Below are 24156 nucleotides of genomic sequence, written 5' to 3'. Positions count from 1 at the left end.
TTTGTCTTTATCTTCTAATAATTTTGCTTTCTCTTGCATTTTTTTTATTAAAATAAATTTTAAAATACTTTTATATGCATGAAATAGACTGAGATGTGGCTTGTGTTGCAGCCCCAACAACGAGATCTCAGCACAGTGAGACACTTTAGTGCAGTGAACAATGAATCTGAGTGGAAACAGTAAAAATATGAAACAGAAACCAGTAATGAGGGAGTGGACACTAAGTCATGATTCATGCAGCCTAACAGCCCTCGGGTATTTAATTTTTCTGTAAGAAAGAGCAGCAAACAGATAATCTGAGCATCTCAAAGACTTTCTGAAGCCTGGATGAAAGTGTGAGTTGAAAACTGAGTTGGTGACGTTTACCACCAACTCTGACGCAGGTCACTGCTTTTAGCAATGCGCCTCTCGTAGGTCATGAGTCAGCTCTCCTAGTCTCTCTTTCTCCAGTTGTGCTTTGAGTCAACAAATCTTAGTGAACTCTTAAACCGTCAGCTATGCAGAAGTTACTTATTAGTTTTGTTCTCCTCAAAGAAACACTGTACTTTGTTTATACACTTACTGGCAAAAAAAATACGAAAAATGCTTGGAAATAAATTAATCTTCTGTAGTTTTGTAATAATCTCAGACTGAAAATTTGAGATTATCCAGGATGTGAGTATTTTTGTTGATCACAGGCAATACTTTCTCACATTAAGAAATGATTAATCTCTACAAGTCACTGATCCCACAGTTATTGCAACCTTTTCTCTTTTGCCAACAGGAAAATCTCTCCCATACGTAACTTAGTTTTTTCTTCTTCTTCTGCTAACCGCACAGGTTTCCCATCATATTTACTACTGGGAATCGAGACGCTCATGGAAGAAGAGTAATTTTGTAAGTGGTGACCATTTTCTGTGTTTATTTGGCCTTTTGCTTTGTATCCTTATTGTTCTAAAAGACCCAATAATGACCCATTTTCAGGCTTTATGGTTAAAAAAAAAACATCCTCTAAATGTTTCTTCTAAAATACCTTGGTATTTAATTATCCATGGTATTTTGTGTCCTAACAAGTTCTCTGGAGCCTTTGAAAGAGAAAAAGCCCACAGCCTCATAAGTCCTCCACCATACTTAGCTCTATTAGCACATTATAAATATTTGTCTGGAAAATTTGCATATCTAGACAGTCTTGTGAAGAAACAAGTAGCTGGGGTCTTCCCTTTCTGTGAACTTGGAGTGAAGTCAAGTTTATTAGTATAACATGTTTCAGCAACAAGGCAGTTCAAAGTGCTTTATGTCATAAAAATATAATACATTGACCAATTATGAAGCAATCAAAATTACATTTAGTGAAATGCATCATCAAAATCATCAAGCAAAAACACATCAAATATATTGATCAATGTCCCAGTTGTTACTAGTCAAAAGAAACTCTAAACAGGTGGGTTATTAGCTTATGTGTTTCGGCTGTTGTGCAGTTTTCTGGAGGTTTGTTCCAGATTTGTGGTGCATAGGAGCTGAATGCTGCTTCTCTATATCTGGTTCTGGTTCTTGGGATGCAGAACGGAGTGAATCCAGAAGACCTGAGAGGTCTGGAAGGCTGGTAGAGCGACAGCGATTTATTTTAAGTGATTTATAAAGTAACAACAGTATTTTAAAGTCTCTTCTCTGAGGTACAGGGAGCCCGTGTGTAGAGCTGGGATGATGTACTCTAAATTCCTGGTTTTAGTGAGCAGCAGCGATCTGGATCAGATGCAGCTGACTGATTTTTTTAGGCATACTTGTGAAGACACTATTTATGCTTACTTTCTATTCAGTCCAAATACATAAAGTGTAAATCTCCTTATAAAATATATTATCTGGGTGGAACCTCTTCAATTAACCCATAAATCGCTAATTTATGGGTTAATTTTCTGTGTACAAGAAACAGGTGGCTCTCCATCAGAACCTGTAGGAAGTTTTGTTTTCCTTAGGGTAATTGTTTTTTGAGTTTAAAAAAAATATGTTTTACTGGGTCTGGATGTCTGAATTTCATCCTCATCCCCCTCTGCAGCCAATGGTTGTAACTCGTGCGGCATTCAAGTGTAGTCTGCAACGCTACACTGGGATAGTTGCTCAATTGTACCCTGAAATCTCAGAAAATAACCAAATCCTAAAGCGGTCTTTACCATAAAAATGGCCACATATTGACGTGATTGTTCGCCATAAAATTCAGCTATTTTTACACATTTAAGGAAGAGAAAATAATATTGTTTTCCATGTTTATTTGACACTAGAGCGTACATTATATCAATCATATAAATATTAGCTTTAAATGAAAAAATAAAAATGTAAATTCATTGAAAAATGTAACCAAATTCTAAAAAAATTACCAGTCATGGTAATTTTATTTATTTTATTTTAATGCCTATTTTCACTTTTCCGTCTTTCATTTTAAAAAACCACCCCAAATCTACCGAGGTGTTTCTAAAATGAAACTTAAAATAGCACACCTCTTTGTTGTTGGTCAATTATGTTATTTCCGTGCCAGAGAGCATGAAAGAGAGACGTCTCTTACAGGTTTGAACTATTTCCGAGCTTTTGTGTGGAACTCGAAGGCAGCACCGTACTGTTGAAAACTGGAGTTGGTACAGTCAGAACGATGCTAAAACGATAGTAACGTTTTATTTTCGATATATGTTATTCTAATAGGCTGCTTTTTAAATGTTATTTATTATTCGTCTTTAGACACGTGTAAGTATTTAGGTTATATATTTGTGTCGTGTCCGTTTGAGTGTTCAGGTTGGTTATTCGCTTCCCTGAACATTCCTTCATTGGTAGAGTCCGTCGCTAGGCCTTTGCGGTAGGGAGTTGTTTGGTGGACCCGCAAGTTTTCCTTTACTTTACAGGTTAATTTTATTTGACCGAGGAAGCCCGGAACCTCTGTTTTCACCATCTTTTGACTCATTGGGAGTCCTTTTTTGTCGGGGGACCCTTGAATCACAGTGTTTCTGGGCGTGGTGCACACCGCTGAAGAGGGAAGGGAGGTATCGGTGAGTCTGAATCTGAGTGTCCGCGGCGGAGCTTATGATGCCGACGTTGCGGGACAGCACCATGTCCCACCCCGGAGAGAATTCCCACCAAGTCCGGGTCAAGGCTTACTATAAAGGGTAAGAACACGACTTGCTATCCACTGTGTATTCGGCCTAATTAAATTAATTAATTACGGAAAGTTTTACACTTGGAAGCTAATCAGTTGGCTAGCATTAGCTGAACGAGCTAACGGCTGGCTAATGTTGGTCCTCTATCAGAGGGTTTCGGTAAACTTTGGGCAGCTGAAACTGTCCAGGAGTCCTGTCAACCCACAGCCAGTCCCTCTGTGGAATGCCAGGAATGTGTCAGCCAGACACTAAATATCCGGGGGCTTTAATCGAGTGGGGAATATATGTGTTCTAACACAGTTTCAAAGCTGTGAAGCTCGGCTTGCTAACAGTTGCTAACTGAAGTTGGTTGTCTCCAGCTGAGATTGATAAGGATTTGGCTTGTTGGTAAAGCCTTATACGGTGTTTCCAAGTCGACGCATCATGAAATGTTAAGATGTAATAAAAGTTGAGGTTTGTATGATATCGGAGACTGGGTTGTAATTAAACAGAGAAGCTTTATTGTGTGTTATTTATTTATAAGTTAGCCCATTATATTCAGCTGGTGTGAAAATGTACAGTATTTAAATCTACATTATTACATGCTGGAGCGATGCTTTCTCCTAATCTAATCTTTTATTGATTTAGTTATATTTTCATTCCAACAGCTACACAGGTTTCTATGTACAATTTTCACGAAAAAGAAGAAATTAACACAGTTTATCCTAAAATAAGCGTTAGTTACATATTTTGGTCCCAGTTAAATTTAGTAAATTTAATCTGGAAAACAAACAAAGGAGATTTGGACGATTTGCCATACAGTGGTAAGAATAAATGCGAATTATTCCAGTGTTAATAAAGCTGTTTTTGGTATGCAACTGGCTGCACCATATTAGGAAAACATATAATAATATGTATTCATTTTTGCTAAAGCAATATGGCCTGCAAAGTAAAAAATGTTACTGTAATTCTGATATAGGTTCATATTAAACAAACCACTAATAAATCCAACTACTAAAAAATATATATTTCTATCTCAAACACAAAGCTGATAGAAAATGTTGTTTAAAATGAAACAATTTGTATATTTTTTTAATAGTTTTTTTTTTTTACTGACTTTACCACATCTTTACCTTCTTCAGTCTTTTATACTGCATTAAATAACTAATACCATCAAGTATATTAGGGGTGCAGAGAGCATTAATGCATGATGCTTAAATTGTTAACTAACACTTATTGAACTCCAGGTGCTTCTTTGCAATGTGCATATAAACATAATGTTAAATTTACAATATATTGTGCGTCCTGTTGCATACTATTTAGAAATCCTGCTAATTTTTAGGCAAGCCGAACCCAAACATCTCCCGAATATTTTGCAGTAGGAGGAATGAAGAAAAAAATATTCTCGGTATGTTTTCATTAAGTTATACAAATGAACTGAGACGAGCCAGTTCAGCATGATTACCAGTCAACATGGTTGGAGCACAAATGGCAGCTGCAGAGTGTGTCATAATTGAGTAATTTAATGAAAACAAACAAATGAATGTTTTTAAAGCCCAGAAGTAGCATCGCCTACGTATTTTTGTCTCATTTGAAGTGCTGAACAATAGCTTTACAAATGACAGTGAAATAATTATTTTAGGTGACATTTTTGATCAGTGTTATTCCTTAGATACTCTCTTCCAGCTGACTGTGTAGTGACTGAAATCTTGAAAAACGTGTCTTACGGGTCAGCTGGGCTTTTTGTGTTCGACACGCCTAAAAAACGCCGTAATATGTGCTGTTCATTGGGAGGAATCTTAACTATTTATGACCTTCTTCTTGAGGAATCTCAGCAATGTTCCCAGCGACGAACATAGCTGCGAGCTTCGTAAATGTCTGTGCGTCTTTCTTTTTGGATGCATTAACGTAGAAACATATAAAGATCTAGGCAGATGTTCAGATCACATTCTGCCTGAGCATATAGGTGAGGTGCCAAACCAGTCTGTCCCAAACTTTTGATGACAGTATCACCTCAGTAAAGGGCAAGTTTTCCATGGATTCCATCTTGACAAAAATTTAAGAAACAGGATTAAAATAGGATGTTCCCTGTTTTTCTGTTTATTCAATCTTTTCTTTTAGTCTGAAGTTGTTGATCTCCACATTTCAACTTTGAAAAATTAACCGAAATGCCCCTAGAAATTAGATTTCATACATGAATAATTTTAGTTGTTTTCACCAACCTAATGGTATTCGGAAACAACAAAACAATCACAGCTTATGTTTTTATTTAAATGTGTCACACTACTCTCTTTTTCTTTTTCTTTTTTAAAATAATCTCTTTTTAATGGTAAAATGTTCATGAATAAAATTGTGATGTATAAATAAGGCCTGTGTTGGTTTGACAATTTCCAGTTCATAATTTAAAACATAAATATATAACATTATCCATTTTATCAAAAATAATAGACCCAACAATTATTTGTAGTTCTGCCAGAATAATATATATTGTTTATTACATATATGCATTATTACATTCCACTTTGATTTTTCTAGTTGAGCTTAAACAAAAAATATTGCAAATGTTTCCAGATACCCAAATTTATCCAGACCATTTTCACAAGCACAAGAAAAACTGCAGTAGTCTTGTGTTAGTTGACTGACTGGCAGTGCACAGCAACAGATACTGCCAGTACCTGTTGCTGTGGTAGGGGAAGTAGGGGAGCGGCAGCGTTTCAGTGCTCAGCCGAAAACTCTTATCAGCCCTGCATTTTCTAATGTTTTTCATGAAAAAAGTTAAGATTGTTGGTGATTTTGAAACTGAAATTCTTAGTTTTTGTACTGGTACCAATAACCAGCTCATCCCTGGTACAAATGGAGAAAGTACGTGTTTTTTTTTCTTTTTAAATCTTCTAAAGGTTTTGGTAGAATCTCAGTTTTTCTCAACAGAAACATGCAGATGGAAGGTGCAGACTAAAAAGAAAAGTAAATTTTACAAAAATTATCTGTTATTTTAGGCACATCCAAGGTATAAAGTGTCTTATCTTAATTTAAATATCCCTCACTCCAAATATGACATGCATTTTAAGATATTCAGGAAGTCCTGTTAATGTAACCCTGACCATTTTTAGAAATAAATATTCTAATATTGTTTTATTAATAATTGTAACTTTTAATGCACATAAAAAATGTCCTAGGAGAAGAAGAGTAAAGCGACGGTGAATAACATCGCTTATTTAGCTCAGAAAAAGCCTAAAGTTAGAAAAAGAGAATATCCAATGTGAAGTATGAGCAGTGCAATAAAAGAACCATTGCAGAGATCGTAAATAGCATTCCCCCAAGGGTCTTAAAATGGGGAGCATGCCACAAAATTTTTCTGTTCGTTTTAAATCTGTCAGAAATGTGTAGTTTTATTTCACTTATGTTGTTAAAGGAAATAATCGGCGGCTTTAAGCTTGAAATGAACCTATTCTTGTGTTTCGAAGACTGTGTAGTAATATTCTCTTATGTAAATTTATAGTTCAGCCCCAAATTATTCATACTCTTTGCAGATTTAGGTTTAAATATTTATTTTAACCTTACCGAAATGTTTTTTTTTCCCTGACTGAAAGTAGCATTAACATTTTGGAGTGGCCCAGCCTGAGACGTAAAATGAATCTACTCCTTTCACGATAACAAATTTAGATGGTTATTGCAATAACCGATAATATCGTTGTTTTGAGACCATTTTCAATTAATGTTCTTTATGGCAAAAGAATGCAAGAACATATTCTCAAAAATTAAGAAACCTTAAATTGTAATGAACATTAAACTCTGGAACTAGGAGGCAGTTTAAATATCCAAGATAAATAAACAAAACAAAATCGTCTTTCAAAAAAAAGGGCCAGTTGAAATCAAAACATCAGAACGAAGATTTTATCATCCAGTTTTTAGTAGAAAGATAGGAAAAGAGAAAAATGATAAATCATGTCAATATAAATTATTGAGCTTGTTTTAATTTATCATGCGATTAATTGATTTATTGATTATTGTAACAGGCCTAACTGAATCTAATGGAGAGTCTCTGGAGGAAGCTGGAGATTAGGGTCATTGATAGGAGGCCTTCCAAGATAAATAATCAAAAATACCAGTAAAACCTGCAAAAAGCGGCAATTATAAAACAAATTTATGTTCTGTAACACTGATAAATGTCTTTGGTAAGTGAAGAAATATTTTTTTTATTGATATTTTTTTTATTAAATTGAGGTCAGGAATGAGCCAATGGGTGACTGTTTCGAGGAGTATTAGTCTCAGGGTGTGAATAATATTTCTGTGTGTTTTTTCTGAGTCTGCCAGTGTGTTCCAGCTTGTGCAGGTTGGTGTCTGCTTGTCGTCGTCTCCGTCCGTCACTGACTCATCTTCTTTTTGCTCTCATAAAGACTACAAAGACCATCTGGCTACAAACTAATGCTCTGAGCAAGCAGCTAATTGTTGGTTTTTAGTTTGTTTGTCTCCACATATTATCCAAAGGTTCATACACTGATAACAATATGATGGGACAAAACTGAACAAAACTTTTTTTTTTGTTTTTTTTTTTTACTTCCTTGCTGTGTAAGCAGGTAAAAACTGCAGTCGTTCAGTACGCCTAAATAGAAATGATTTTTCTTGCAGAGTAGACAAATAACGCTTCAGTTTTAACCTGAAAAAAAGCTTTATGTAGAAGTTTAAGCTGTGATTATATGGCTTAAAAAATACCATATAATCTGTTGTGCTTTTGCAGACACACAGCTGCAAGCTATGCTTGCCTTACGGTAAATTTTCTGTGCACTGGAAACTAATAAGAGTTCATTATAACCTGTTTAACAGAATGAAATGTTTGGAGAAGTGATCGCTTGCAGTGTGCACTGTGGGTGGAGGATTTTAAAATCCATTTCAGGCCCTTTGTGCAGCTGGAAGCAGCAGCATGCACTCGGCGTCGACGCTTTGCGAAACATTATTGTTTATTGTTATTTGTGTATTTATTGCTGCTGGCTTGGATAGGCCTTTTAAAAGCCCCAGTGGCTCAAAGATAATACCCATTTCTCGGGGAAACACTTTAGGTAATGCCTGTAGTTAATACCCCATGTCAGGCACGGAGTCCAATTCACACCTGTTTCACCAGTCAGTTTATTATGAGGCTGCGTTTTCGCACTAATTGAAAAGTTCTTCACCCAGAACTCTTTTAGAAGAACAAAATAATTTATGTTTGAAAACAACTGACTCTTTGCACAAAGCGCACGCGTCATTTTGTTACTGTCAAATCAAGTGCCTTCATGCATCAGCTCAACTTTAAAATTCCTCAGTGAAGCAAAGCTGCTTGCCAAGGTACAGAGATTACACCAGCCTGATGGAGCAACTCAATTATTTTCCTGCCATCGGAGAAGTTTTTTCTTTTTGTTAAAGACTGCTATTTGCATTAGTGCTTGAAGGCACTGCTTTGTTTAAATAAAAAGGTATTCCTAGTCTGTTTCCTTCTGAAAACCCCCTCAAGCATCACGCAGCCATCCATCAGCCAATAACGCGGCTTGTTTTCAGTAGAGCTCCGGCGCTGCGTGTCAGATTGTTCTGCATTCGTAGACCATGTTTGGAGCGCGTCTCTTGTCTAGGCCTGTCACAACAACAAATTTTCCTGGCTGATAAATTTTCCCTGAGGTTTTTGCGATAAACAATAACATTGTCGTTTTGAGACCATTTTCAAGTAGCATAGTGGCAACAAAGGCAAAGGCAAGAACACATACTCAAAGGTTAAATTCTAATGAACATTTAACACTATAACCAAAAGACATTTTAAATATCCAAAATAAACCAAAACAACAAATTAATTGAATTATGAAGTGTGTATAAACAAAATTGTCCTTAAATAAAGGCTAGTTGAGACCAATAGACCAGAATGAAGACTTTTGTCTTTGACCTTTTGGTAGAAAGAGAGAGACAAAACAAAAACAATAAATCATGCAAATGGAAATTGAGTTTGAGTTTGTTTTAATTTATCATGCAATTTATTGCTAATTGCGACAGGCCCACTCTTGTGTCGGCCAATTTTGTCATCGTAGGTCAGTGGAAAATCATTTCCACAGACCATAACAAATGTTGTTTTAAAGCTGAAATGATATAGAAACGCTTTTAGTGATGATTGTCTCGGTACCACTCACTGGGGCAGCAACTAATGATTATTTTCGGTATCCAGGGTTTTCCCCAGAAAACTTGCTAAGCCTGGTGCTCAGGGTGTTGAAGCAGTCATCCAGCTGCCGCCAATTTTTGAAGTAACATGTTTATAGTTGACAGGAAATTTGAAAATATCACTTGATAGTCATGTATTGTTGGAAGACTGGAAGATTAATAACAAAACATCAACTATAAAGTCTTTAAAAAAGGCATTCATTAAAAAAACTAAAATAAATTAATAATGCTAAGCCTAGTGGGGACACAATTAAAGCCTGGGGCCTGCCAGGCTTATAATACACTGAGGAAAATCCTGGCATTGATTAATTGGATAAAAAATTGGCACATCTGCAATTTTTTTATTTAACCACTAAAACCCATTTACACTATATTAGAAATGCATTAAAAGATGCAAATAAACAATTTAGTAAAATTTTTGAATAAGAAAATAAATATTTTATTACCTAAAATGCATTAAAGATTCAAGAAACTTTATTGCCACACCAGCTCACATTTACATGCTTACGGTATGAAATTTGGACTCAGTTTAAGATGCATAATAAGATGATAACAAAGCGATCCTTTTTGTGAATTTGAACCAGGTGAAGCTAAAACGAAGTCACTGGAAGAGTTTTGGGTAGAATGTGTTCACAGATAAAAATACTTTTATTTTAAATACAAAATGTCTATATATTTTGTACAGTCTTGGTTTAATTACTACTCTGAATATGCTGGGGGGTTTTCTGCAAATGACCTTTTCTGAGTTTGCATACTCCAGTTAATGATTAATCGATTACTAAATTAGTGGACTAGTTTTTCAATAATTGATTGATCACAATTAATCGTTTCAGCCCTACCACTCACTCTAAATGGACTGAATAAGCTTTGTAACATTTGAACACAAGTCCCTCACTTTTGCTTTGTTCTTTGTTTGTTAATATAGTTGATTTGTATTTAAAAGTAGAAGAACACTGCACTATAATAAGCTCAGCTTAGTCACGAATTGTCAGTCGTGATTGAAGTAAATGGTGTTTTGAAAATGCGTTCGTTTTTCTCAGGAGCGACCTTGTCCACATGACTGGATTGTTTCTGGCTGCTGCTGCTGTTCTTCAGATATTGTCCACTTGTTTAACACCGTAGGTGACCCCTGTTGCCTAGAGACCACAGCATCCAGCAGTCCAGACGAGCACAGTTTAGTTTTATTATGAGGAACAGGATTTCTGAAGCCTGCTGTGTAAACTTCAGTCTACTGTGTATGATTTTCATGAATCATGTATAGTTGTTACTTTCTTTGCGTTGCATTATTGGCAGAGAGATCGAAAGGCACCCTGATCTCTCTTTAGGTCATGACAGCAATCATGATGTTCAGATTATTCCCCTCCTTCCCTCTTTAATTTAACGGCACAGTTGGGTGTTGCAGAGTGGAGAGATGCCTGGTCTACTTGGAATGCTATTGCTTCTTAGTCATCAACAATTAAAAGATCCCATTTGTTCAACACACAGTTCTGCTTGTTCAGGGTTTTGCCCAGAAAGCGTACTACGTCCAGTGGTAGGGGCATTATGAAGCGGTCATCCAGTGGTCCACCATGTTTTTCAGTTAAAAAATGTTTAAAGTTGACAGGAAGTTTGAAAATATGATTAGGTATTTATGTTTTACTGCTATTCACAATACGTAAACACCAACTTTAAAGTCTTAGAAAAGGCAAACAAAAAGGAAATACAATTAAAATAAATATAAATGTTTTGCATTGCTTTAACAACCAATGGCTGGACTGTAGGTTTAGCTGTGTCACAATCACAGTGTACATTATGAGCTAAGCTCTGTCTAACCTCCGAAGACGTCAGTTTGTTGAGTTTGTGACCAAATAGAAATGTAGAATTTTCGTTCGTATTAAAATCTGTTTCTGTCTCAACTTATGAGTTTCTGGTATTGTTTCACCCCTCTTTCTCACATTTGTCTTGGTGATGTGACATTTCCTCTTTAAACAAAATTTTTCCTTCTACGCCATTGTTTATTTTAAAGCAGTTGTGTGAGGAATAATAGCAAAAGCTTTTTTTTTCCTGCAGTAGCTGTGACCCTTATCAGAATTTGAGAAAGTCATTAGAAGGAGCTAAAATGTAACTCCGCAGCGAAGACTTGGGTCCAGTTCCACTGGATGCAGAGGAGGCTTTATTAAGATCATCTGCACTCTCTGTGTTTGAACCATTCTCTGTGATTATGGTGTGCTTTCTGTCGTCTGACGTCTTCAAAGCTGCAGGATAAAACAAAGAGCTGCGGGGCCTGGAGGTGAGAGCAGACTGGCGGTGTGTAGTTGCCAGTCTTCCTCCGCCTCCCTTCCAGGCAGTGATTAACACCATCAGGAAAGAGGAAGTGGGTGAGAAAATAGAGGGAGGGCGAGGCGAGCATTAGGCCGACTCTTAACGTCAGCGTGTTATTGCTCAGAGTACTTTATTTGCTCTACATGCGTGATTTCCAACCAGCCAGCCAGTTTTAATATCTGCTGTGTGGAAGATGCATTACCAAGACAAGCTACTTCACATGCTCACCATTTATGTGAAATTGGATTATAAACAAATCAATCACTACCTGTTGTATATTTATGTGCTAGCATGGATTTACCATTTACTGACCTTCCATACTCTTTTCTCACACAGGACTCTACACGTTCTTGAAAAATTGTTTGTATTTTACTGTCCTGCTCTAAAGCTCTCAAGATGATGAAAAACCCTTGTCACTCTTAATGATGGCAGTAAAGATCTTCCTCCTGGTGGTCATTCCGCAAAAGCCAAGACAGATTTCACACAATATCCCCTTTTTATTCCCATCTGTTTGCTGATTTTACTCATTTTAATCTCAGTCCTGATGCCGCGCTCGGCCACCTGAATTTAACGCCATCGCTTGCAGACCTGTAAAAGCTTGTACGTACCACCCCCATCCACTCTGATAAGGTTGTAAACTGTGGGAGCCTACAGTGCTGTGGTCAGATGACATCAATTCTCCTGCTGTCATAAAAAAGTGAGAAATGATTTCTGACTCTGAGTTTGGTGTGTTTCGGTCATTCTTAACCCCCATTTTATCTACATCTCATAGTTTTAGTTAAAGAATTTTTTGTGATCATTTCCCATTATAAGAACCGTAAATTTAAAACAGGATGTACCATCATATGTTTAACTAAGGTTGAAATTTCACAGGATGAGGTGGAGAGTTTGTAACTGAACCAAAGCTCCTTTAGATCTAGAAAAATATCCGAACTGAAGTATTTTTCTGATTTACATACAAATATGTTGCTTCCACTCATTCTTGAGTTTCTGTGTTTTTTTTTATCTTGTTTTGTTGATATTTCTTGGACTTTCATCATTCTGTGCGAATGAATAAATTTGCTGTTGTAACAAACTCAAAGTCTGGGACTTGCAGGCAGTGTTGTATTTTCTGAGTGCATGTGGTTCAGATGAAGGGATTGTTTTAATTTTTTCAGCATCAGTGTGTGTTGCTGACAACAAATTAACAAAATAATTACGTAGCTATAAAATGAAAAGGCCTAGCTTTGATTGTTTTGGTTTACCCAGATAAATTATTTGGTTTTGATCATTTCATCTTTACTGTTGGCAGCTTTTTAATTGTTCTGACATTTTGAACCAGATAGGTTGTCCATAAATGATTAATAAGGAAAGAAAGACAGGATAATAAATAGTTATTGAATGGATTAAACCTCAAGTTATCTTAATTGATTTATTATACTTCATACCACAGAAACTCTTGCACTTAAGTTTTTATTGGCATAGTGCTCTATTACAACCACAGTTTTAAAATATATATTTATAACATAATGAAATTAGGCACTTAAATATACTATATAAAATTATGTTCCAGAGTCCACTAGAAAGTTTATTTGTGCAGAGGTGAAAAGGCGTGATTATGCTCCACTAATCTGGAACCAACTTCCATAAAACTATAAATCAGCTGAAACTCTGAGTTCCTTTAAATCAAGGCTAAAAAGGCCATCTGTTCAGAGCTGCCTTCATTAATAATACACTGAACATTGATAAATATTTTATGTATATTATTTGGTCAATGATTTTGCTGATGGCATTTGACAAAATGTAATGTTAATTGCTTGTTTCATAATTGTTTAATGCATTACGTTTTATGGTATAAAGCACTTTGAACTTATTTGTTGCTGGAATGTGCTTTAAAAATAAACTAGACTTGACTTAAGTAGATGGCATAGAAACTAAACTCTGACACCAGTTCTGTTGGGAGGAATGGGCCAAAATTCAAGCAAACTGATGCGAGAAGGTGTGGAAGATACTGAAAACATTAAGGAAGTGTTTGTAAACTTGGTTTTAAAGACCGTAAAAGAACAATTATTTGAGTTTTATTCCCTTAAAAAAATTAAATGCGAAATGATTTAATTTCAAAATGTGCTATAACAGTCATCTGTTTTTTCTTCTTTTCTCAATGCCAGCATTTGTTATATTTATGCCCAAGCTGATGGTATGTGTTTTGTATTGCCATAACTCTTTAAGTGTTTTCCTCTTTCTTTTTTCCCCCCTGCAGGGACATCATGATCACACATTTTGAACCGTCCATCTCTTATGAAGGCCTGTCTGGTGAGGTGAGAGACATGTGCTCAATGGACAATGACCAGCAGTTCACCATGAAGTGGATCGATGAGGAAGGTGTGTTTGTTTATCTCTGCATAGTCATAGCGTTTCACTTTCTTTTTCTTCTTTTTTAACAAAAACAACAGTGAGTTTGGGAGCAACAGAAGCTCCTGGTGCTGTTTATCTGAAAGGAAAAAAGTGCAGATGTTAGTCTAAAGGATGATGTTTACGTAGTTGGTGGGTAAATTTGCCTACCACAGGCGGTGTCAAACCTTCCTATGAGTACAAGTTTACATAAAGACATGCACATCCTTGTTGTCGTTCTCCTCTGAGCTCAGAGGTGTGCAGCTCTTGTATTCGATCGTGTTAGTCAGGCAGAAGTAATGGTGTCACAGGAAAGATTGAGCCATCAGATCGTTGAGCCCAGGAGGAGGTCAGCCTGCCAAAACTCATTAGACTCAGACTGACTCCCACTTGTAACCTCCCACATATAATCAGTGGAGTCATTATGTGTGGGTAATAAACAACGCTTGGTGGTCCTTCCTAGGTAAACAGTGAAGAGGAGGCTGTCTTTCCTACTGCCTAATTAATAAAAACAGTTTAATGCAGTTGTGCAGTGTGAGGTTTTGTCACTGTCATGATCAGGTGTTTCTAAAATTATTAATTTAAACAAAGAACACAACGAAAAATGGTCACATAGTGTGAATTAGAATATAACCACATTATTATTTTCAGTGATTCAATGAAAAAATTTATGGTATAGTTCAATTATAGCTCAAGCAATACATTATAGCTAATGGAGAAGAATATTGTGTGCTAGGTTCATATACTACAGAGAACGGCCTCTATCATTCCTCCTGTCTTACTAAGATGCTTTTTCTCTTTTTGTTCACGAGTGGATTATCAAATAAATTTAACCATTGCAGACTTTGTCCTGAATACACATTTTGAGTCTCTTCCAAACTCTTCAGTTTGCTTTGCTTAAAAATTATTTCAAAGTGACAGTGAGCCATTTTCCCACCACAGCTTTTCCTTCCACTCAACTTTCTGCTAATATGCTTAGGACCATTAAACAACCACCTTTTTTTTTTAATCTTTCGTCTGATCTATATCACACCGTGTAATCAATCTCCATGCTAGACAAGTTTATCTTATTGAATCAAAAACTAAAGTAACCTTTAAATTTTATGTCATCTATAGTTTAGGTTTTGCGATTTATGAAGTAAAAAAAACCAACCAAAACTCCACTTTTTTTTTTTGAAAATTGGAAATTCCAAAAACAGCCGAGTTTCTTTCTTAGTCGTCTGTCCAACACAGATTCACAGATTACTGACATCTCACACAAACTTGGCAGCGTAGGATGCTGCCATGTACTTTCTCTTTCGCGTCACTTTAATTATTTTAACCACAGATGCTTTACTGGGGAATATATGCTGTTTTAAAACAACAAACTAGGTCATCTATGTTTCCATACACACATAAGACTCTTAAACACTGATTACTCCTGCTTGATAGAGGTAAAATATTTAAATGTAGTGATAATAAAACAAATAGACAATAAAGTTTTCATTCAATCGTTCATTCTGGTAAATAACTAACAGCTACTAAATAGTGAAAAAATAAACCAGCTGCTTGTTGGAAGTTAGTCAATTATTAACATACAGAACATACAGCAGTTTTTACTGTATGTGTCACAGTTTCTGTTCTTGAGCTAATTACATAAGTAGCAGCTTGTTGTCATGGCAGGCGCACCGAGACCAACAGGATCGGTAGCCACTGCGTCACCTAGCTCTTCCTGTTAAAGGAATGTCAGACATCTGAATTTCTGAGTGGCTTTTCAATGTTTTTACCAGGTAGAGTGAAACTGAAACATCATGTGCTGCAGTTTGTCACAAACATACTTGATTCAAAGTGTGTTTTCTGTCAAGATATGCAAGTTTTGCTGAAGCCTCCGGGTATTGTCAGCAACAGCTTGAAGACACGCTGAGAAAATTCAGATTATTCCACTCCTCAGTGAAAGTTTCCAAGTACTCTAGCACAGTCTGAGATTCTTATTTGATAAAATGCCGGAGAACATCGGCGGAGACATAGTTGTAATGCAGGTTAATTTTATTCTGCTGCTGCAGTGATTGTCGTTGCGTGGGATGTGGGGACGAGTATCATGACGGGGGGCCGTGATATCCTTGAACAAGCAGCCCACTGTGCATCAGACTGCTGTCATGATTAGTGGCGTGGGGTGTGTTTAGTTCCTCAAAATGGAACGTGTTTCCTAACATTCAAAGGTGTGACTTTAAATCTGGAGTCATAACGATTTGTGCACCTGTAGTTGGTGTGCTATGTTGGCTGGCATGTAAATTTTATGAACCCACTGAGAGGCTGAGGTGTTTGACAGCTGAAAATATAAAGGGTTAGCTAGAAAAAGCTAAAAAGAAACAAGTACAACACCAAGAAATACTGCAGCAAAGTTATTTTTTAAGGAACAAAGCTGATTCTGAACATGAGCAAGAAGAATAATCAAAAAATTACATCAGAGATGACAAAATACTGACTCACCAAACTGACAGTCGCGAATTAACAAACTGGATAACAATTTTTAGTTCATACAGTCATGTTAATTATTTACAGTGTATTTGTGGAGGATGGGGAAAGAGGAGAGCCTTTATTATATTTATCATTTACGGTACATTATATTTCTTACATATAAAATATGTTTCCGAGTCCACTAGAAAGTTTTATTTGTGTAGTGCGGAAAAGTCATCTTTATTTCTTTGTGATAAATTCCAGTTAAATGTAAAAAAAGAAATATAAAACTATGTATTGTCAAGATTATTTTGAGAGAGGTGTAAGAAAAGATTATTAAAGTTTATATACAAAGAAAATAAATCTAAACAAAATCAAGCAAAAGAACAACACTAAAGTATATTTACGTGTTCATTTTGACTATTTTCTCCACTGTTCAATGAGAGCATCAATAACTATGAATAAATTTGATTGAATGCAGTTACTGTGTGCATAAAAATCAAACTTCTTCATGTGACAGATGCGATAAAGAAGCATATTACAAATGGGGAATGTTTATCAAGAGCAGTTTTTGTTTTTGTGAGGTTATGGTTGCTGTCATGCAGCGACAGCTGTACATTTACTTTAAAAATAAGTAAGAAATTATCACTTTGTTTTGTTTTTTATCGCTTTATCAAAACAGTAGCACAAAATATCTGCAGGAAAAAAGTTTAGCCCAGGTTAATGTGAATCTTTTCCTTTTGATCACTACTTTAATTGATTACATGGTTGTTTAAATGGTCTCTTGAGTCACACATGTGTGTTTAATAATGATGCGTCTCTGGTTTATCAGGTGACCCCTGCACCGTGTCGTCTCAGCTGGAATTGGAAGAAGCTCTTCGCCTCTATGAACTCAACAAAGACTCTGAGCTCACAATCCACAGTGAGTTTATCATTATTTTTATTGATTATACTAGGTATTACTGGGTATAAGTCACTGACATGACTTATACCCTGTATGACCTACACACAAAGGTCCATTTGTATGTGTAGATTTTTGTCTGTCAATATGTTTTACCCAAAACTTCATCAATTGACAGATTTACCTTCACCTGGTTCAAATTACATAAAGGAAATCTTTATTACATTTTATTTTTTAAAAAAGGAATTGAGTCATTTGCCTTTTTGAATGTTTTCTAATATTGTAAAAAAAATATATATAAAATGTAAAAAAAAAAACAACCAAAAAAAGCTCAAGATGTTAAATCAAAATCTGCAGAATGTGCTATTTTTCAATAATCAATAAAATAATCGATTGAGAAAATAGTCACTGCTGTTGGTTACAGAATAATGTATATTTATCTAAACATATAAAGCAGATATGCAACTGTGAACTTCATCGATGATGGTTGCATTTCCCTTTGATTTAGCTGTTTTTACGTCTCTGCATGTCATCTTTAGGAATATTTTTGAACACAAACATCACCAAAACATACAGTTAATTGCTCAGTGACCTGTAAAGACAACATTACTTCTACTGTTGCTCATTTTAACGCCTTGAAGCCAGTTTACTTCCTGTAAGCCGAACGTTATTGATTATTATTGTGCAGCCTCTTGTATCTTGAGTTGAGGGTTTTAACTCAGATGCTGTTATGGGCTTGAGGGTTGATTGACAGGTTTTCTGTGTGTAAGCATGCTCTCTGGGGAAAACGGGGACAGGCTCTGTGCTTAATGTAATGTTTTAATTAGATCAGAGGCGCCGGGTCAAGAATGCACTGGATGCCACATTCATGGAGGTGGAGGGGTTTTGAGGGTGGGAGGAGATGCGCTGGTTTCCCCTCAGGGGTTGCCAGATCTGCTAGTTAGCAAGCTTGTTGGCTGCGGCCCACGCCTCCCCTTTGACTCGCGCTGCTCCAGGTCGAGGTTGCTGCCTTTTCCCCTCTCATTGGCTGCTATGAGCTTGTGCATTTTTCCAAATTTCTCCAGTTAAGAGGCCTTATCAACTGGTGGTAAATGCTAAGGAGGCCACACTTCTCTTATTAATCAGAACTCTTATACAGAGCTCTTTACATTTATCACTGACTCATTTACTCCTTTTCAAAGCAGCGACGGGAGAAGATGAAAATATTATATTATTGCTAAGTTAAATTGATGTTTTCTTTTCTTCTTTTTCAGTATTCCCTTGTGTACCTGAGAAACCCGGTATGCCTTGTCCAGGAGAGGACAGTGAGTTCAACCTGTTTTTTCATTTTTAGACTTTTTTTAGACTTGCTAAAAAATGTATAACTTCCCAGAAAGATTATTAGGTATAATTAAACATTTTAGTGCTGAGTTTAGTTTACGTGCATGGTCACTAAAAAAATCTAGAAAAGCATTAAAAATTGAATTTTTACTTACTTATAGAACCATAAGTAAGGGTTCTATTCCGAACCAAATACGAATTCAGTTTTTGTTTAATTTTATTATTAAAACTAAAATAAATGTGTATTTGTCAAATGTGTAAATTTGACAAATTTGTTGGACATTTTGAGCCAAACTTTAATCTAAATTGTTCCATCTGTATTAAAATTCAGCAAAATATGTTTTTACCACATCCTGAAACGTTTTTTATTTTTTCTAACATAAATATCATAAAACTTGGACAATTTTTTTGTATTCAAACCATGCAAAGTCTGCATAAAAATCTAGAAACCTGGTTTCTGGTTAACTGGTTATTGAAAAACAACATTGCTAGCTCAAAAACAAACTTTACAAGTTAAAGCTAAACTATTAGATAAATTGGCGTTCTTTTGGTGTTTAATCCAGCTTAAATCGCACCATTTTACATTCCTACATTGAGGCCAGTCTGTTTCTCTCCATAGAGTCGATATATCGCCGTGGAGCTCGACGCTGGAGGAAGCTTTACTACGCGAGCGGCCACGCCTTTCAGGCCAAACGCTTCAACAGGGTGAGACAAGATACTGAGATCAATCCAAGGGATTTATTTTGGTTTTGTATTACATTATATTTGATCATTTTTTTTGGTATAAAATGTATTTTGTGATGACGGTTTCTCTCTGTTGACCCTCCCATGCAGCGAGCTCACTGTGCCATCTGTACAGACCGAATCTGGGGTCTGGGACGACAAGGTTACAAATGCATCAACTGCAAACTGCTGGTGCACAAGAAGTGCCATAAACTGGTGACGGTGGAGTGCGGTCGACCGATGATTCAGGTGAGATCTGTCACAAATCATCACTATCACAACTTATCAGAACCTGCACAGCCCGACGATTCTTAATGGTGGAATTTATCTAGGAACCAATCCTGCCTGGCACGCAGTCAAGTCATCTAGGCCCAGACGAACAGCAAGGTAACACACTTTTTAAAAAATCTCCATTGTTGTTTATAGGTTGTTAAATTAAAACAGGGATTCATCAACTCAAAACACAGAAGAAAATTAATTATCAAAAAGATTCTACATCAATGATTTGATTCAAAAAGTGAACCTTTACATTTATTTCTGATAATTCAGATTCTTATGGCTTAAAGCTAATGAAAACCCAACATTCAGTTTTCATAAAAGCAGAATTTCACATAGACCAATAAAAATAATTTTTAATATAGAAATGCAAAGACATGTTCTTGCCTAAATAATCATCTGGAAGACTGTTCAACAGTTTTCCATTGATTAAAGCAACAAAATTGCTTTAATCATTGCTTTAGAATACTGAATCTGGCAGTATTCAACCATATTATTGGAAAGTTGAATGGAAGGAAAAATGTGTTGTTTTTTGGGTTTTTTTTTAAAGGTTGCAGCAGGTTGTGAAGGAAAAACATATTTAAAAGTTCTGAGGATCTGAAGGAAGTTTCTCCAGTAGCAACTCTGTTTCAAGCAGCCATTTTATTTGTTTTATCAAGTTCAAAGTCAACATAAATGAATGTCAGGAAATGTTAGAGCACTTCATGCTTCCTTCTACTGATAAGTTTTATGGAGAAGTTAATTTCCCAGCAGGACTTGGCTCAAACAACAATAATACAGCCTTTAATCATGATAGTGTCACTGTGGTTGACTTGTTAGCAAACTGGGCTGACCTAAATAAATCCCATAGAGAATCAAAGAAAAGACAGATAAGGCCCCAGACTGACAGAGCAGATCAGCTGAAGGGTTGGTGTTAAAGAAACCTCCGTTCCACGCTGCATTGATGCAAAAAAGATCCTTGGGCAAAGTGTTTAGGTTTTCATTAGCTGTAAGCTGTGGCCACTAAAATAAACATTTGAGATAGATCACTGTGAATTCCTGAAATAACTTTGGGTGGTATTCTAATTTGAGATGCATCTGCAGTAACAGTTTCTAAATTTGGCCTTTGCTGAGCTTCAGAAACACACAGACAGTACGGGGGCTGGATGTCTAACCTTGAAAAGCCAAAACACAAATATTAATGTTTTGGGGGGTTTTTTATTAAAAAAACACAACAAACTCCTCCGTGCATCAGCCTTGTAGTCAATCAGCTGCACCAAGATACATTACAGATAATTTGTTGTTGTATGAACCTTCCAGGCCATCCAAGTCTTCTGGTTCTGGTCTACTTTGCATCTCCAGAATCAGAACCAAACATGGAGAAGCAGCATCCAGTTTTTATTTTCCTCTAATCTGGTACAAACTTCTAGAAAACTGCAAAACTACCGAAACACTGAGTTCTTTTAAATCCAGGCTAAAAACCCAGCTGGTTGCAATTACTTTCAATTAATAACTGGAACATAATAAACTTTAGTTCCTATTCCAACTTTTCATTACTTTCCTTTATTTTGCTACTGCATCAGTTTTTTGTCGGTTTTCATTATGAAAAACACTTTGAGTTATACTTCTATTTACTTTTGAACTTATTTACAGTTCACTTGATGACCTGGAAAAAGATTTTTGATTAGGAGCTAAAATAATCAAAGTTTAAAATGAGTAAACTCATAGTTTATTTCTCAAAGTAAGGATTTTATTTAAGAATTTATTTCTCCGTTTAATGGGGTTAAAATTGAATAGGAAGAATTTAGAAGAGTGCAATAATCAACTTTAACGTCATAGCTAGATTTAAAACACCTTTATTAGCTGACTGGTTTTATTTTGAGGCTCATGAACCAGATTGAAGTGAGAGTTGACTGATTTGGGGATTTTAGTTACTAATGATAGTGAAGCAGCTGGACCTCCTGCTGCGGATGCCGACAGACCACCTGGGTGTGTTGTGGAGCACAGATGTAAAAACATTGGAATATATCATAAACAAAGAAGGTTTTTCTGTTTTAATGAAAAAAAAAGAAGTACCAGAACAGATTCTTTTTCTCGTTTTAACCCAGCAGTGAGAGATTACCCAGGCACTGCAGCGAGCTGTGAACAAAACGTGTGACTGTCTCTCACCTATTTTCTCTCCTTCTTCTCTCTTTTCTCCTACTTGTTTTTCACCCTTCCTGCCACCCCCTCTCCTTATGTATGTCTGTCACTCTGTCTGCCACTTTTTCCGCTTGTGTTTTCCTCATTTTCTTCCTTCTCAGGCCCTCAGACTAAAGAATCCAGTCGAAGCTTGGATTACGGTCGAGAGGAGAAATTGGTGAGAGAGAAATCTTTTGATTGTCACTGACATGACAACTTGTCATCTTGATGTTCTTTAGGGGTTTAAATTTTTAGCAATTGAGGAAAAAAATTAGAATAATCAGAAATAAAGGTGGGGTTATAATCTCCATGTTGATGCGTTTTGTTTACCTGCTGCATTTCTGATACAGCGTGCAGACGTAGGCGTCCTTGCACTGTTATTGATTTCCTTTGGTGGAGCTAATTAAGTAACCTTTTATCAAACTCTCAACAACAGCGGCTGATTAATGGCTTGGGATGGAGTTAGGGGTTACTATAGTTTAGAAGATGGGTACAGAATAAATTGAATTAGGTGTTTCTTTATGGAGATTAGAGAGAGATATTGTCGGCAGTTTTCAAGTGAAGGCAGGAGGTTGAAATAGTTTACTACTAAGATGATTACGGGAGAGGAGTGAGGAAATGGTGAAGGTGGGAGCCATGTTTACCGAGAAATATGACTGTAATACAAGTGCCTAACCTAATGCAAGCTGCATGTTGGTTTTTAATAGGCACATGGAAATCATTACTAAGATTTATTCTCAAAATGTTGCTCTGGGAGCCGCTACAATCTCATTTGCAAAGTTACCCAAAGGAAATCATCTTCCTGTCCAAACCAGATCATCAGCTCTGTCAATAGTTCACAGATGAAATTAGATTGAGAAAGGTAGCTGGATCGAAATTATTCATTTCTGATTGTCTCAGTTGACTTTGTAATCATCATATTAGGTTGTTTACTGTTTTGAATGATGTGATTTAACACCCTGCTCGTTGATTTTCTTCCCCCCTCCTCCTGCCCTACTGCCTCCTTCCCCCCTTAAGGCATGCAGCAGTAGAGACACGGGGAAGTCTCCCACCAGCCTGGGCCTGGCGGACTTCGACCTGCTGCGTGTGATCGGCAGAGGCAGCTACGCCAAGGTGCTGCTGGTGCAGCTAAAGAAAACGGAGCGCATCTACGCCATGAAGGTCGTCAAGAAGGAGCTCGTCAACGACGACGAGGTGTCTGAACCAACGGGGAGACTTAACTTGTTCTTTTTAAAAAGACATTTATGGGAGATTGTTTACACTAATTAGTGTTTGGCGGATGTGTTTTAAAATGATGTTAAAAATGAGCTGAGCAAAACTCCACCAACCCCAGAGGAGAGAACTCGGTAAACACGAATGAAATGATTCCTTAACAGGCTTATACCTGTGGCTCTGTGAAAAGTGTTTGAACCCCTGCAGATTTCTTCTGTTTTTGTCAGATCATGAAACATTTGTCAAATGAAGACTGTTTTTGTTGTGGAAAAAGCACCCACCCATGTTATATCCTGAATTAAATGTGATTTAGACACTTTAGTTTCACTAGCCACACCTGAGCCTGATTAGATCCAAACGTGTAGAGTTAGGAAGTGGGTTGATTTCTGAAGAGAGCCGAAGTGAGCTGGGCCCCATATTATTAACGACAGATAAAGTGCAGCAGCCAAAATACTACAGAAACTACAATATAGCTTTTCCTGCTTTCGGATATCAGGGAATTCTGTGAGATTCAGTGTTGTCATGTGGACTCCATTTTGTTTTTTAAATTCCACATTTCCATCTTGAAAGTTAAGTGCTAAATTGCTGCTCATTCGCAGTTTGTTTAGAACATTGATAAACCATCACAAGACAGGTCGGGAGGGAGGAATTATACATTTAAGATCTCAAAACAAAAAATTTAAATGTTTTTTCTTAGTGCAGTTTTTTCCATTTACAGTTTCTATATACAATTATCTGATTGAAAATGAGCTGTTATTGCATAACGAAAATCCGTCTCATTTATTCATCTTCGACATCTTGTCTGAAACACTTAGTTGACGCAACAGATCTCTTGAAAGCTATCAGTCTTTCTAAGAAGGTGTAGATAAACCATCATGTCATCAGAAATTGATCTGTCGACACATGTAGCAGCACAGCCGGCGGCAACAGGAGTAGTTAGCCTTGATTAGACGCACTTAGCATGATTGACAAATTGACAAGCGCCTCTCGATCAATGCTGAAGTGTTCAGCTGTCCCTGCGCTGTCAGCGTGAGCAGCATCTGTGTCCAGATGTATCATCTTCCAAACATCGATGGAGTCCTCCTGCCGCTTTTCTTAGCTCAGCCCTTTTTGTCCCACAGTTGGCCACCGTCCATACAACCCAACCTGAAGCTTTGTAGCACGGTCGATGGGACTATCTGC

General features: G+C 36.6%; 1 protein-coding gene across 1 annotated transcript in view; it reads left to right on the top strand.

Moving 5' to 3' along the window:
- The first annotated feature begins 2618 nt into the window (after positions 1-2618).
- prkci (protein kinase C iota) overlaps positions 2619-24156 on the top strand; it is a 35432-nt gene continuing 13894 nt past the window's right edge. The window contains exons 1-9 of the mRNA XM_005806300.2: positions 2619-3128; positions 13816-13937; positions 17215-17304; positions 18537-18587; positions 19223-19308; positions 19438-19575; positions 19659-19713; positions 21885-21940; positions 22780-22956. Of these exons, the coding sequence (XP_005806357.2) occupies positions 3046-3128; positions 13816-13937; positions 17215-17304; positions 18537-18587; positions 19223-19308; positions 19438-19575; positions 19659-19713; positions 21885-21940; positions 22780-22956 (858 nt within the window). The 5' untranslated portion in view covers positions 2619-3045. The remainder of the gene's footprint in view (positions 3129-13815; positions 13938-17214; positions 17305-18536; positions 18588-19222; positions 19309-19437; positions 19576-19658; positions 19714-21884; positions 21941-22779; positions 22957-24156) is intronic.

This window comes from Xiphophorus maculatus, chromosome 6 (assembly GCF_002775205.1).
Source record: "Xiphophorus maculatus strain JP 163 A chromosome 6, X_maculatus-5.0-male, whole genome shotgun sequence".
Classification (NCBI taxonomy): domain Eukaryota; kingdom Metazoa; phylum Chordata; class Actinopteri; order Cyprinodontiformes; family Poeciliidae; genus Xiphophorus; species Xiphophorus maculatus.
Note: the sequence above shows the minus strand (reverse complement) of the source record. Positions and strands in the feature narration are given on the sequence as shown.